Here is a 14,967-nt window from a genome sequence, read left to right as displayed (position 1 = left end):
GAGGAAGAAGCAGGCTCCCCACAGAGCCAGGGGAGCCCAATGTGGGACTCGATTCCAGAACCTCAGGATCATGACCTGAGCTGAAGGCAGTTGCCTAACGAACTGAGCCCCCCAGGCCCCCAGTGCTCTTCTTTTCTTTAAAAAAAAAATTATTGCTTTCAGGATGATGAACACTCACACGTAACAGCAGAAGTAAGGAGTTACCCCTAAAGCTGGTGGGACCTGATGCAGGGTGATCGCTCTGGGTCTGGGCACAACAGGTGAGGCCGGCCCTCCCCTCTCTGCCTTGACACCTGCAACCGCCAAGCCAAGGGGGGACCAGCCTTGTCCAGGGTCATTGGGCTTGGAGCTGAGTTAGTGAGGTATTGAGGACTGTGTTTTGTGGACTGATTCTTCTCATGCATTTAAGGTAGTCAAATTCAGATTATCCTTAAAAGCTGAAATTAGAAATAGAAATAACATGTCCTACAGTAAAGCAGGGTAGAGACCTCTTCAGCTGCCACTTAAAGTTCTCCCAGACGGGCTGCATTTTAGGGAGGAGAGGGAGAGTCACCGGAGGTGAGTCGGACAAGCCAAGCTTCCTGGCTTCAGAAGTCTGCAGGAGTGAAGGCTATCTGCCTTAAACTCTTCCTTTCCTCTTGCCTCAGGCCAAGTGATTCCTCTGACTTTGGACGAATTTGGAAAGTTTTAACATTAACGACAACAGCTAACCCTGCAGATTTGCTGTAGACATCTGTACTCATACGTGGGTGTTTTTGGATATATGTCTTGCTTGTCACTCCGTACTTACCCCTGAATCACGTGCACGTGCCTGGATCTGTGTCTTAGCTGTTGCCGTGTAACAGATTACTCCAAAACGGAGAGGTCTACGGCGGCAAGTGCTGTCTCGCAGTTTCCGTGGGTCAGAAATCTGGGCACAGCTTTTAGCTCCCGAAGGCTGCAGTCAGGGTGCCGGCTGGGGCGGGGTTTTCAGCAGACAGCTAGACCCGGGGGAGGATCCACTTCCAGCCTCACTCACAAGGTTGTCTGCAAGTTCTGCTCCTGACTGGTCTGAAGCTGCCCTCGGTTTTCTGACATGAGGGCCTCTTCAGAGAGCGGGTCTCCACACGGCAGCTGGCTTCCCTCAGAGAGCAGGAAAGGGTCAAGCAAGACAGAAGCCACAGATTTCTTGTAACCCAGTTTTGGAAGTGATACCCCACCACATCCGTAAATTCGAGATGCTAGAAGCCAGTCACCAGGTCCAGCCTACACTCGAGCAGACGGGATTCCACAAGCACACAGAGGTGAGGATTGCTGGGCCATCTTGGAGGCCTCCTACAGTCTGCACTGCCTATGGGAATCTGCGTGTGTTGGGAGAGCTAGTAACACCCCCACATTTGTAGATCGGGAACACTCTCTCTGGCTTCCTGGAAGGGATAGGCCCCCACTGCCGTCTATTAATTTATTTGACTTTATCAAGTTTTGCACTTTGCCAACAACTTGCTTCTGTCTACGATAGAGCCCCCAGTTAAAATCCACAGAGCACAGCCATACGTAACAGCGGGTCCCCGTGTGTGTGAAAATGCCAGCTATAACATGTCAGCAAGAAAAGGTGTTTTGCCAAGGGTTGTAGTTTCCAGACGGGGGCTCTGGCTGAGAGGTAAGCTGCGCGAGACCACCTCCACCAAGGGGAAGATGACGTGGCAAGCCCTGGTCAGCTCTGGTTAAAGGGGGCACCCTCACTGAGCAGAGCACGCCAGTTCCTTAGGCCGCTGAGTCAGGGTGAGCAGGAATCGGGCCACTCTCTTCTCTTTCCTGAGTAAGTCCCCATTGTAAAGCAACTCAGAATCCAGGGGACTTCACAGGGCGTGCTACATCCCAGTTAGCTGAAGGGGACCTCCCAAGCATGACCACTTCCAGTTAGGACCATCAGCCAGACAGCCAGACTCTACTTCTGTTCCCCCTCACCCAATAATCTTTTGCCCCTTGCAGAAGTCTCTGGTTCTTCTGGGAGTATGATGTAGTAGAAATTACATGGCTTTGGGATAGGACAGACAACTTCCCAGCTGTGAGAACTCAGTGTTCCCATCTGTAAAATGGGGATAATACCATCTATTAGTGAGGTTGTGTGCTGATTAAATAATTTACACAGAGAGCCTAGCAGAATTACGACACTTCAGGGTCACATGAAATATCAATTTTCTCCTCTCTTTTCCCCATCCCCCCCCACCAAAGTCCCTCTGCGTAGCATTTTATTCCAGGAGCATCTCCCAATGAGTGGTAATGCTCTGGGCGCTGAGGACCTCCAGTTGGAGGGGGTCTGCTGCATTGATGGAACCCCCTCCCCAGGGACAGCACTGGTCCATTTCTCTGCAGTGAGTATTAGGGCAGAGCAGCCCCCCTGGTCCCTCGTGGGGGGATAGCAGAGAAGGAGCCTTACAGAGTGAAATGTACTGTCTGTGTTCCCCAAATTCTCAGGGAAACGCTAACCCCCAGTGCAATAGCATTTGGAGATGGGGTTTTGGGAGGTAATTAGGTTAGATGAGGTAATGATGATGGAGCGCTCCGTGATGGGATTAATGTCCTTGTAAAGGAGATTCCAAAGGCTTGCTTTCTGTGTGTGTGTGTGTGTGTGGCGGGGGGGGGGACACACAGGGAGAAGCCAGGGCGAGGACTCTCATCAACCTGAACTTGCTGGTGCCCTGACCCCAGACTTTAGCCTCTAGAGCTGTGAGACCACACATTTCTGTTTCAGCCATGCAGTGCGGTATTTTGTTATGACAGCTGAGCAGACTGCCTTCCGCTCTGTCCCTCTGGAAGCTTCTGCCTTGCACAGGGGGAGCTACCGTTCAGTGTAGTTATAGGACGTCCCTTTCTGCTGGAGGCCTGGGCCCAGAACCCTTGGATGGAAGAGAAACACCCTTCTTTTTGTTGTTGTTTTTTAAAAATTGTAAAGATTGTATTTGTCAGAGAGTGTGTGAGAGAGCGCACAAGTGGGGGAGCGGCAGGCAGAGGGAGAAGCAGGCTCCCTGCTGAGCAGAGAGCCCGCTGCGGGGATCCATCTGAGGACCCTGGGATCATGACCTGACCCGAAGGCAGACCTGACCGACTCAGCCACCCAGGTGCCCTGAGAAGCACCCTCCTTAGCAAGAAGCTGTGTGTCGTTCAGCAGAGGTTGGAGGTGGTGGTCAGTAACCGGTATTTGGTGGCCTCTTATGATCGAGAGCAAGGCACGGGGTCCCTTCTGAGCTAGGGCAAGTCTGAGTGTCTTTGGGCAGTGATTGGATTCTCCTCTTCCAATAGCCAGTTGCAAATTCTGTTCCTGCAGAGACCCTGAGAGACCTCTTGGGAGTCTTAGTCAGAGAGGAGGAGAGTCACCCATCCTTGGCCGGAAAGGGGTCCTCTCTAGTCTGGAGGGGGGCACCCACCAATCCCGGCAGCTTCAACAAGGACATCCCCACCCACTCCCCAGAGTGGTTGGATTCCCCTTGTTGCCTTCAGGTCCACCCCCCCCCCAAATTTGGCCCCTGTCATCCCATGGCTTCTGTGGACTCGGGGGCCAGATGGCACCCCAGCATGCTGGTCTCTGGGGGGAGTAGTTCTCCACCCCCTGTTGCCTGAATATCTCCTGAAAAGGTGTTCTCTTTGTTGTTCAACTTTTGTCTTGTCTTTGCTGAATTATGCTTATTTTTTTCCCTCACTGGCCTCTGAACAGAGACAGGGAGGGGGACAAAATTGGGAAAAGGGTTCTTTCTCATTGTGTCCGCGGAGTGCACATTTTCTTTGTGTGTGAGATGTCTGAGAGTCTGAGCTTTGAAAGCTTGGCTTACGTGGTCTAATTGCGCCATCTCAGTCCTGGCTTGGCGCCTCGCATTTGGGTTTTGTGGATTTGAAGGGGGAGGGGTAGTAGCGGGGGTTGGGGCAGCTGCCTAACTGATGGATATTTTTAGCAAATCAAAGTTTGCTTTTCTGGGTTTATTCTGTTCTCTCTCATCAACCTCCCGACTTGTTGTCTCTCGTCTTATCTCTTCCCAGTATCTCTGGGACCTGGTTGAAGGCCATCCCTGTGCTCCTCACAGTGTCCCTGGGGGGCTCAAACCAGGCGCACCCACCCACCCCCCCATTCACAGCTCCCGGTCGCGCTGGACCCTGGGTGTCAGAGCGAGCACATGCACTAGTGCTTCTCAGCTGGGGGCCCCACGAGGCTCCAGGAGTTCTTCCCACGCTTCGGTCGAAACTGGCCAAATGCAGAGACACCAGAATCCAGCTGGATTTGATTAAGCCTCTCACTAACGTAGCACAATACTTTTCTTTTCCCTAAAATTGTGTGGTTTTAGAAACTAGAGTCCCCCCCCAAAAAATGAGACTTATGGTAACGTGCGATAGTTTATTGCATTGCATTTAATATTGTGAAGTGAGCTGAACAAAAATTTACAATTTCCGCATTTTCTTTTTTTTCCTTTTTTTTTTTTTAAGATTTTATTTATTTATTTGACAGAGAGAGATCACAAGTAGGCAGAGAGGCAGGCAGAGAGAGAGAGGAAGGGAAGCAGGCTCCCTGCTGAGCAGAGAGCCCGATGCGGGGCTCGATCCCAGGACCCTGAGATCATGACCTGAGCCGAAGGCAGAGGCTTTAACCCACTGAGCCACCCAGGCGCCCCAGTGCATTTTATTTTCTAATACAGTAAGTATTGATCAAGACCATGGGTATCAACAAAAGCTCTTTGGGATCTTTGGTAATTTTTAAGAAGGTTAAAAGGATTCTGGGACAAACGTTTGAGAACTGCAGAGAGAAGTAATGTAGAATCATTCAGCCTCTTATCTGGGAAGCAGTAATAGTCTGATTCCACAGACGGAAAAGTGAATCCCTGACAAGGTATTCACTCCTGGTTTCACAGGAAGTGGCTGAGCAAGGATTTGAAAAAAATACTTATTAAAGACAACAGTTAATACATACTAACTGTAAAAAAAAATTGGAAAAGGAAAAAATTGATCCCACTTAATAAGTCTGTCATTTGGAATACTTCCTTTGTCCCTAAACTTAATCTACATCATTTCGATCATTAGGGTGGGTGGAGGATTTGAACCCAGAGCTGGGTCACAGCGACAGGCTGAGGTTGTGTCTCCTGGTGGCGGCAGAGGGCGGTTCTTTGTGAGGAAGGGGCGTCTGCCTGTGCCTCCTCCTGTCTCCAGAGTGTCCAGGAACAGGACCCACTGACTGTGTTACAGGCTGAGCTCTGTCCCTCCAAGATTCATACGCGGAAGCCCCAGTTCCCAGAGCCTCAGACTGTGACTAAAGACGGGGTCTTGAGGAGGTGACCCCGCTAAAACGAGGCCCTTGGGGTGGGGTGGGGTGGTTCCTGCCTCCTGACTGGTGTCCCTACAGGAGGGGAGTCTGGGAGACACCAGAGGTGCACATGCTCACAGGAAAGCCCCAGAGAACACGGTGACAAGGTGTCACTGGGACACCAGGGACAGAGGCCTCCGGAGAGAGCCACCCTGCCTTCGCCAGGACCTTGGACTTGGGGCTTCCAGGAGTGTGAGAGAATAAATGTCTGGTTGGGCCCCGGGTCCACCGTACCTTGTGCGGCAGCCCCAGCAAACGAACACCCTGGGTCTGATCCCCTCTGTGGGAACAGGGGTATGAGTGGGGCGGGATCCTGGGCTGACCTGGGCTGTTTCCCTGTGGGGAATCAGTGGGGTGATGGCTATGACGTCACAAGACGCAGCAGGGGCCGGCCTTAGACCCCCTGCCCAGTGCCTGCTCCTGAGCTCTGCTCCACCTGCTTGGGGCTGGGGCTGCTGCCTTCGCCCTGAGCTCAAGGTGCCAAGAAGGAGCTCAGAGCCTTCCAGGCATGGGGCCCGGGAGCGGGTCCTCCCCAGCGAGAAAGCTCTGACCCTGTGGAAATGGCCCTGCTGGCCCAGACCCCTGAGAGCAGTTCTGTTCCCACTGAAGAGTTCAGCTGGCCTTGGCAGTGGGCCAGCGCCAGTAAGACCTGGATCTGGAATCCGTGGAAAGCAGAGTGTGGCTCTCACTCTGTCCAGGCAGCCGGCTGGGGCAGGGAGGGACAGGGTGCCCCCTCCCCTTGCTGACTCCCAGCCTCTCAAGGACACCGGGGAAAAGGCGCAGGCAGGCAGCCCGCTAAGTGGCTGCTGGGCATTGTCCCTGGCTCCTGGTCCTGCCTCCTTAATGACCACATTGACCTGAGCGTCCTTCCTGCCTTCTGGTTATTGCTTTGAGCTACTGCCTGTTTCTTCCCTCTTATGGTCTACATTTCCGTGCCTCCCATTCTCTCAACCCGCTCCTGGGGGCTTCAGCCTTCAGCGGCTGGCCCTCGCAGCGCTGTCTCACGCTTGGACTCTAGAGCACCACATTTTCTGGGTTTCCTTGCTGGCCACGCCCTCCTTCTGAGGTCCCCAGTGCTGGCTGCCCCAGACTCTTGGCCCCTGGCTGTCCCCTCTGCCCCCCAGCACTGCCCCATAGAGCTTTTTGTGATAGGGTTCGGGGGGAGATGTCTTCCCTTCCCACTGTGCCTGTAGGAGCCACGAGCCATGTGTACGCTCGCGAGTGGCCACAACTGAGGTTTCCTTCCCACTTCATTTGCATTGACTTAATGTAACCAGCCGCAGTGGCTGTGGCTCCCCTCGGTATGGACAGCGCTACCCTAGGGGTCTTTTACCATAGGCTGCTGTCTTCCAGATCTCGACTCCCTGCACGGACACCTGCCCTGGGCACCAGAACCATCTCAGGCTGCCTAGCAGGCACACCGGGTTTACCATGCCAGAACCCTTGACCTCACCACCCCCCTTCTCAGATAAGCCGCCCCGAGCCCCACACTGCTTACCACCATGCTCAGGAGGCCTATTCGCCTCCTTCTTTCTCTTGCTCTTAACATCTCAGCCCCGAGATGGGCTCTTCCCTCCAGACATATCCCCGACCAACACTTCTGTACACCCCAGCTGGCCTCCCTGTCTCCCCGCCTCCGCTGGGTCCCTCTCTGCCCAGCAGCCCGAGCCATCCATCTAGGGCGGGAACCCTAGCACCCCGGCTCCCACAACTACAAAGGCCCCAGAAAAGTCCACACCTTCGGACCATGGCTTACAAGCCCCCCTGGAGTCTGGCCTGCTGGCTTCTCAACCCACCCCCACCTCCTTTTACTACCTCTGTGCGTGCTGTGGCCTTTCTTTGTGCCGGGACTCCCGCTGCTCAGGACCCTCTCCCAACCTGTGTGTGGTCTCCCCCACTCATATCAGTCTGAGGTCCCGTGCTCAGGGAGGTCTTCTCTCCCAAACGCAGCCCGTGGCCTTCTTTAGAGAGCACACAGGCTCCGAGCTGGGACGTGTGCCTGGCTGCCCTCGGGGAAACAGCCTGCTCTGTCTGGCTCATCTTTGGGCTCCCATTAAGCATACTTGAGCGGCCCTGGGTCCAGTTCCCACTCTGTCTCCCTCTCTGCCCCCCTGCTGGCTTGGCCCCTGCTCTCACCACCCTGGCACACTTGTCCCATTTCTCCCTGGTTTCCCTCCTTCGGGCAGGGGGTAGAAGGAAGCAGGGAGGCTGAGATTCCTGAGTGAGAGAAGTCCGTATCACGTCATTGGTCCCAAGCTGAAGTTGGGACTTGCTGCTCATGCTGGGTCCTGCAAGGGGCTCCCTGCTCAGCTCCATTACTTGGTCCCACCCCTACTGGGCACATGCCTGGAAGGATTCCTCTTAGACCTAGTGGGTCCAGGGTGCCTGGATCAGTCCTTGGTCTCTCTGGGTTTCAGATACCTGCCCTGTAGCTCAGGGAGCAAATCCAGCTGTTCTTGGGGGGCAGGGCTGACCTGCCCTCGCCAGGCTGGGGCTGGCAGCCAGATCTCCTCTGTTAGACAGCCGAGCGGGTGTGGCCCTGGCCAGGGGTCATCTGGGCCTTCAACCCAGGTCTGTCCTGAGCCAGATCTGAGCACTTTGGTTGGAGTCTGCCTACTTTCACTGCCCCCTCCCCTCGTTATGGAGCCCCTTAGCGGCAAACCCAAACTTCTCTGCGAGCACGGTCCCACCCTAATTATAAGGCAGGAGAGCACTGCTCTTGTCAGCTCTGACTTTAATTTTCTCTAATTATAGCTGAGCCTCTGAGCACTATTACCCCTCTAATCTGCTTAATGCTGGCGCACACTCCCCTCTCCCCCGCCCCCATCATGGGCTTCTAACATCAGCCCCTTTGCAGCTGGGGGGCAGTTTCCCGAGTGGGCCCCTGTCACGGGCTGAATGGTGCCCCGTCCCTGGACTCACACATCGAAGCCCTAACCCGCAGCATCTCGTGGTGTGACTGTGTTTGGAGATGGGTTTTTTAAAAGAGGAGGTTAAGTTAAGATGAGATAGTCAGGATGGGCCCTAATCCAATATGACTGATATCCTAGTAAGAAGAGAAACTGGGACAAAGACGGACGCAGACCCTGTGAAGATCCTACAAACTTGAGGACTGAGGCCTCGGGAGAAACCAACCCCACCCACACCTTGATTTCAGACTTCGGGCCTCCAGAACTGTGAGAAAATAGACTTCTGTTTTTTAAGCCGCCCTGTCTGCTGTCGTTTTTATGGTAGCCCTGGGGGACCCATTCAGCAACTGAGCCCACTGCATGAGAAGCTTCCTCCTCCTGGGAGAGGGCACCCAGGAGGGACCAGGCTTCAGGACCCACCTGTGGCCAGTTGGTCAGAGGGAGCCGGGCCTTTTCCTCTGGCCTGGCCTCAAAGTGCCATTTGCGGGGGAGGTTCAGCTAGGGGTGAGGTATGCCCCTAGCGTGTTGGAGTGTTTACAAATGGGAAGGACCGGGCAAGCTTAGCCTTACGACCACATTCCCCTCTTCCACCCCACAGACCACGCAGGCTGAGATTCCTGAGTGAGAGAAGTCCGTATCACGTCATTGGTCCCAAGCTGAAGTTGGGACTTGCTTCCTTACTTGCTTCCTTAAAAACAAATAAACACCTTTATTGAATTATAGCTTTCAAAATGGAAATGCTCAGGGGTGCCTGGGTGGCTCAGTGGGTGGCTCTGCCTTTGGCTCGGGTCGTGATCTCAGGGTCCTGGGATCAAGCCCCGCATCAGGCTCTCTGCTCAGCGGGGAGCCTGTTTCTCCCTCTCTGCCTGCTGCTCTACTTGTGATCTCTCTCTCTCTCTGTGTCAAATAAAAAAAAGAAATCTTAAAAAAAAAAAAAAAGAAAGAAAGAAAATGCTCAGAGTTGGGGCCTCCAGGAGTACGAGAGAATAAATGTCTGGTTAGGCCCCCGGTCCCCTGTACCTTGTGTGGCAGCCCCAGCAAACGAACACCCTGGATCTAATCCCCTCTGTGGGAACAGGGGTGTGAGTAAGGTGGGCCCTGGGCTGACCTGGGCTACCCAGGGGCGTGTCATCCAATGTAGTCACCTTGTCACCAGCAACATAATCGAGATAGATTTTTTTCCCAGCCTCATTGAGGTAAAATTGGCAAATAAAATTATATTTTTAAAGTGTGTGGTATAGTGATTTGATGTACGTGTACATTGTGAAAGATTTCCCAGTTTGTTAATTGACAAATTCATCCCTTTGCATGTTTACCATTTTTTTTAAGATTTTATTCGGAAATTAACAGCAAATTTAACAAAATTGGTTGTGTTTTATTCTAGGCATATAAAAATAATAAGATCACAAACTCTCTTAGTGCCATTCAGGTTAAAAAAGAACAACTCTGGGACACCTGGGTTGCTCAGTGGGTTAAGCCTCTGCCTTCGGTTCAGGTCATGATCTCAGGGTCCTGGGATTGAGCCCCACATCGGGTTCTCTGCTCAGCGGGGAGCCTGCTTCCCTCTCTCTCTCTGCCTGCCTCTCTGCCTACTTGTGATCTCTCTCTGTCAAATAAATAAATAAAATATTAAAAAAAAAACCCCAACTCTGTAGCCATCTTAATGGTCCCAGGAAAAAACACCCAGTAGAAATCACAGTCACTCTTTTTTTTTTTTTTTTTAAAGATTTTATTTATTTGACAGACACAGCGAGAGAGGGAACACAAGCAGGAAGAGTGGGAGAGGGAGAAGCAGGCCCCGGGATCATGGCCTGAGCCGAAGGCAGACACTTAATGACTGAGCCACCCCTGCGCCCCACATGTTCCGCATTTCTGCATAAGAACACTTAAGTTCTCAGACTCTCATAGCCAATTTCAACTACAGGAGACCGCATCATCGACTAGAGTCATGTTATCCTCAGGCCTTACGACTTCCTCACCTGCTAACTGGAGGTTTGTACCTTTGGCCAACTTCTCCCGATCTCCCCCAGCCCCAGGCTCCTGTACCCACCTGTCTGCTCTCCGTGTCTATGAATTCAACTTCTTCTGTCTTCTCTTTCAGATGCTACATGTAAACGGTCCCATGCAGTGCATGGGAGGGGGTGTGGATGCGAGTCCCATGCAGTCTTTCTCTAGTTATGTCACGTAGCATCACGCCCTGCAGGTGCCTCCATATCGTGGCAAATGGCTGACTTTCCTCCTTTTTTAAAGCCTGGATGATACTCCGCTGCATATGTGTTTGTAGATACGCCGTTATCTTCCCATTCGTCCGTTGACCTAACTTGGCTGTTGTGATTAGCACTGCAACGAACATGGGAGGATAGCTCCAGGGAGCTGTTCCCGGTGGATATACACCCAGAAGTGGACTTGCTGGATCGCAGGATAGAAATGTTTAATTTCTTGGGGACTTCCCGTACCGTTTTCCACCGTTTGCATTCCCGCCAGCAGGGTACGAGGGTTCCTTTTCTCCACAATCCGGCCAGCGTTTGTTGTCTCTTGTCTCCTTGATGATGGCCATCCTGATAGGCCTGAGGTGATGTCTCCTTGTGGTTTTGATTTTCATTTCCCCGACGGTGAGGGATGCGAAGCCCCTTTTCATGTGTCCGTTGGCCATTTGTGTCTTCTTTGGAAAAATGTCTATTTGGATCCTTGGCCCCTTTTTGAATTGTGTTATTTTAAAATTGAATGGAAACATTTTCTCGTTCGCTATCGAGGTGGAGGAGTTCCTCGTGTATCTTGGATCTGAACCCCTTATTGGATATGTGGTTTGCAAACACTCTCTTCCATTTTGTAGGTCGTCTCTCCCCAGTGCCGGCAGTCTCCTTGGCCGAGCAGAAGCTGTTTCGATTGCTCTCACAGCACGCCTTTCAGCAAAGATGTCAGAAAATCAGTCGGTGTCTGGTCAGGGCAGGAGCAGCTGAGCTTGGCTGGTATTCCCTGCGTTTCCTTGAATGTGACTGTCCCAGACGATCTGTTCTGTGATGAGAAAATGAAGAGTAGAGATTGCGTGGAGCTGGGGGACGAGTCCCAGCACCGGGGAGACCAGGTGCCCTCTGGGACTTGGAGTCATATTGTTGTCACCATTCCCCACAGTCACAGTCGTGCCTGCTGGGTATTGTCTTTCTTGGAGACCTTCTGGAGGTCACTGCCAAACTGTGATGCTCCTGTGTGCATCGTGGTTCAAGAGGAGAGGGAGGGAGTCTCGCCCTTGACAGTGGACTCCCTGGCGCAGCCGCCCTCAAGAGGAATCACGGGCAACGGAGTGTGTGACAGAGGAGGGAGGGGGTGTGGATGCGAGGACAATTCACCAGAAAGACCCGGAAAAGGGTCTGGAAGAGGGTGATGGCATGCACAGGGAAGGGCTATAGAGAATGGGTGTGGCCAGGCCCCATGGGGTTACCATGCGTGGGGAGCACGATTTTTGCCAGTGCCCCGATCTCTGTCCTGACAGTGGAGATTGGTTGGGTGGCCCCCAAAGAGTGGACTCTCTACCCCCTGACCGACTGCTCACTGGCGTGTTGAGCAGTTCTGCAAGGGCTCAATTCCCCACAAGGCCTGAGGCACCCTTCTTCCTTCTGGCCCTGCATCCCTCACCTGGGCAGCCCCTTCCAGTCTGCTAAAGGGGGTCTTAAGTTTTCAGACCACTGGCAGCCAAGGCAGCCCATAACTACAGCACAGACCGATTCCTGTTTTGAATCCGGACAATTTGTATTGGATTCCCATTTAGTCTCTTCCTTTCTCCTGGCTCCCCTGGGGTCGGGATCCCTGAGACCGCCCTCCCATTTGGCAACTCCCTGGAAGGACTCGGCATGTCGTTGTACCCATGGCTAAGGTTTATTAGCCAATGCAGAAGCATCGGCAGAGGGAAAAACGGCCCAGGCGGAACCCGAAGAGATGTGAGCACCGGCTGCTGATGTTCCCGTGCTCCTGAGAGAGGGCACAAGGGCAGCGAAAGACACAACAATGGATGTGACAGGTCTGCCCAGGGATTCCCACTGGACACTTGGCTCCCAGGATTTTTAGTGGCGGCTGGTCGTGTGGGCGTCTCTGCCCAGCAGCGCCCCGCTTCCTGACGCCTTTCAGCCAAGCAGGTGTTTATGCTAAACCACATTGTTCGCACAGCGTAGGCACAGTAAACCGTCCTTACCGGTCAGGGAAGGGCGGGAAGGGTTCAAGGGCTCAGGGCCCAGACACCAGCTCCACAGCAGCTTTGCAAGCAGGATCTTCTAAAGATAGCAGCTGGGACCTGGTCAGGCCCCTCTGGTGGCTGATCTCCCCTGACTCAGCCTTCTTTCCCTAACAGTAGCCGACCGAACCTCAGCTCCCTCTCTTCCTCGACCAGCCGTGACCCCGGCTGCCCTGCTCTCTGCCATGGAAACTTCCATCGTTCTTTAGACACAGCTGTTGAATGGGGATGGCAGAATCTGCCTCAAAAAGTTGCCCTTCTCCTAGTTATCCTTGTGTCTCCACTGCCGGCTGTTAATTTACAGCGGTGTTCATACCATTTCTACCACCCTGGACACGTCCCTAACTAGTACCTCCGTAACAGGGTCTTTGCTTTGGAGGCTTGGAGTCTTTTTTTTTTTTTAAGATATTATTTATTCATTTGACAGAGAGAGAGTGTGAGCGAGCGCTCATAAGCAGGGGGAGGGGCAGGCAGAGGGAGAAGCAGGCTCCCTGCTGAGCAAGGAGCCTGATGTGGGACTTGATCTCAGGACCCTGAGATCATGATCTGAGCCAAAAGGAGATGCTTAACCGACCGAGCCACCCAGGCGCCCCTTGGAGTCTTTCGTGAGGGAGTTTCTAGCCTGTGAGAGAATGACTCCTTTCTGGCTGAATACCTTTTCCAGATGCCTTCCCCAAGCCTTCAGGTGATGGGGCTGTAGGTGCCGGTAACAGTTCTCTGTTGCTGTGTGTTACGAACAGTGCGCAGAAGGAGACACAAGAAACTGGGACTGTAAGGTGTCTCCATGGAAGGTACAGGATGGCTGGGGGGCAGGGGTGGAAAGAAGACAATGTACTGTATACCCTTTGAGATCCTTCCAAATTTTATGCCATATGCAAATACACTTCTCCAAACAAATAAGAGGACCAGGAGGAGGGAAAAGAAAAGAATGAGTAGGAGAAGGAGACCGGGAAGAGGAGGTGGAAGAAGAAGTGGAAGGTGGAGGGAAAGGAGAAAGAGGAGGAGAAGGAGAAAAAGAAGAAGGAGAAGAGGAAGAAGATGAGGAAGAAGGAAAAGAAGGAGGAGGAGGGGAGATGGGACACTGGGCTGGCTCAGTCAGTTAAATGTGTCTGTCTTTGGCTCAGGTCATAATCCAAAGGTCATGGGATCGAGTCCAGCGTTGGACTCCCTGCTCAGCGAGGAGCCCACTTCTCCCTCTGCCTGCCACTCTCCTTGCTTGTGCTCTTTCTGACAAATAAATAAATAAAAGTTAAAAAAAGAAGAGGAGGAGGAGGAACCACACTATTCCCACGCATGCATCAGCGAATGAGGGACAAGCAAGCGTGGTCCATCTGTACAATGGAATCTTATTTGGCCATCAAAAGGAATGGAATTTTGACACATGTTACAATATGGATGAACCTTGAAAACCTGCTAAGTGAAAGACTCCAGTCATAAAAGGCCATATATTGTAGGATTCTGCACTTATGAAATATCCAGAAGAGGCAAATCCATGGAGACAGAAAGCAGGTGAGGGGGTCCCAAGGGCTGGGGGAGGAGAGCATGGAAAGGGACTGCTAGGTGGATATGGGCTCTCCTCTTGGGGTGATGCAGTGTTTAGGAACAAGACAGAGGTGGTGTCTATACCACAAAGTACATGTACCAAATGCCACTGGGTTGTATATTGGATACAGCTATAAGTGGCTCATTTAATTTTATGTGACTGTCACTTTGATTTCAAAGAGAAGAGAACATAAGCCAGAAAGATCCAGCTCAGCAGGAAGGGCTCTGTCCATATACCATGGATTCCGGAGGGACAGGAGTCCTAGGTGCCCTGGCCAAGCAGACACTTGCCTGGTGTTTTTGCTCATTGCCCCTTGGGCATCTGGCTCTCTTGGGTTCCACAGGCAAAGTGGGTTATGTCCACAGGACGCCACTACAGAGCAAGTTAAATGTAGTGGTACATCACAGTCAACCAAACTAGCGCTGAGGGGCAAACTCTGAACAATGCCCTGCAAATAACTATTTTCCAAAATGGACAAGGAAATGACAAGGTCATTAACATCAGGCTTGCAACATCTTCAGGCTGGGTGGCTTGCAGATGGATGGTGTGTGTCGGCGGGGATGCCAGCATTGTCCAGGGAGCCCACTGCAAGTCTGAGCCTACTTCAGGTCCCTCAGCTCCGTGCTTGCTTTCTCTAAGAGACAAGAGGAAAGAGTATATTCGTCTCCATTGGTGAGGTTTGAGGACTACATTGAACCTGGTTGATAAACTCAGGTTAGGAGAACAGGGCATCAGGGCCAGGTGGACAGACCCTGCTGGCCACACGCGGGCTTCCTACCATCCAGGGTTAGGTTCTAGCTGTTCAAGGGAGAGTACTGGGTCCCACGATTGTGTTGACTCCTCCCCTGGTCAAGGACAGCGGTACCCTGAGGACACCCTGGGACAGGGCTGCATCTTTTGCGAAGGCTCTAGGGAGAGTCCATTTCCTTTTTTTCAGCTTCAAGAAGCCACCGCATTCCTTGGC

The 14,967-nt window shown here is 52.6% G+C and overlaps 1 protein-coding gene across 2 annotated transcripts in view; it reads left to right on the top strand.

Moving 5' to 3' along the window:
• The first annotated feature begins 10,158 nt into the window (after positions 1-10,158).
• The window catches only part of MGAT5B (alpha-1,6-mannosylglycoprotein 6-beta-N-acetylglucosaminyltransferase B), a 75,823-nt gene continuing 71,014 nt past the window's right edge, over positions 10,159-14,967 (top strand). Inside the window, exon 1 of one of the 2 annotated variants that reach the window (XM_047708726.1) lies at positions 10,159-10,227. In XM_047708726.1, coding sequence (XP_047564682.1) covers positions 10,184-10,227 — 44 coding nt within the window. In that variant the 5' untranslated portion in view covers positions 10,159-10,183. Of the gene's footprint in view, positions 10,228-13,854; positions 13,970-14,967 lie in introns of those variants that run through there. The other variant, XM_047708727.1, reaches the window with a different exon arrangement.

The sequence above is a fragment of the Lutra lutra genome, chromosome 16, assembly GCF_902655055.1.
Source record: "Lutra lutra chromosome 16, mLutLut1.2, whole genome shotgun sequence".
Lineage (NCBI taxonomy): Eukaryota > Metazoa > Chordata > Mammalia > Carnivora > Mustelidae > Lutra > Lutra lutra.
The sequence above is the reverse complement of the archived record's forward strand: the minus strand, read 5'-3'. Positions and strand labels throughout refer to the sequence as shown.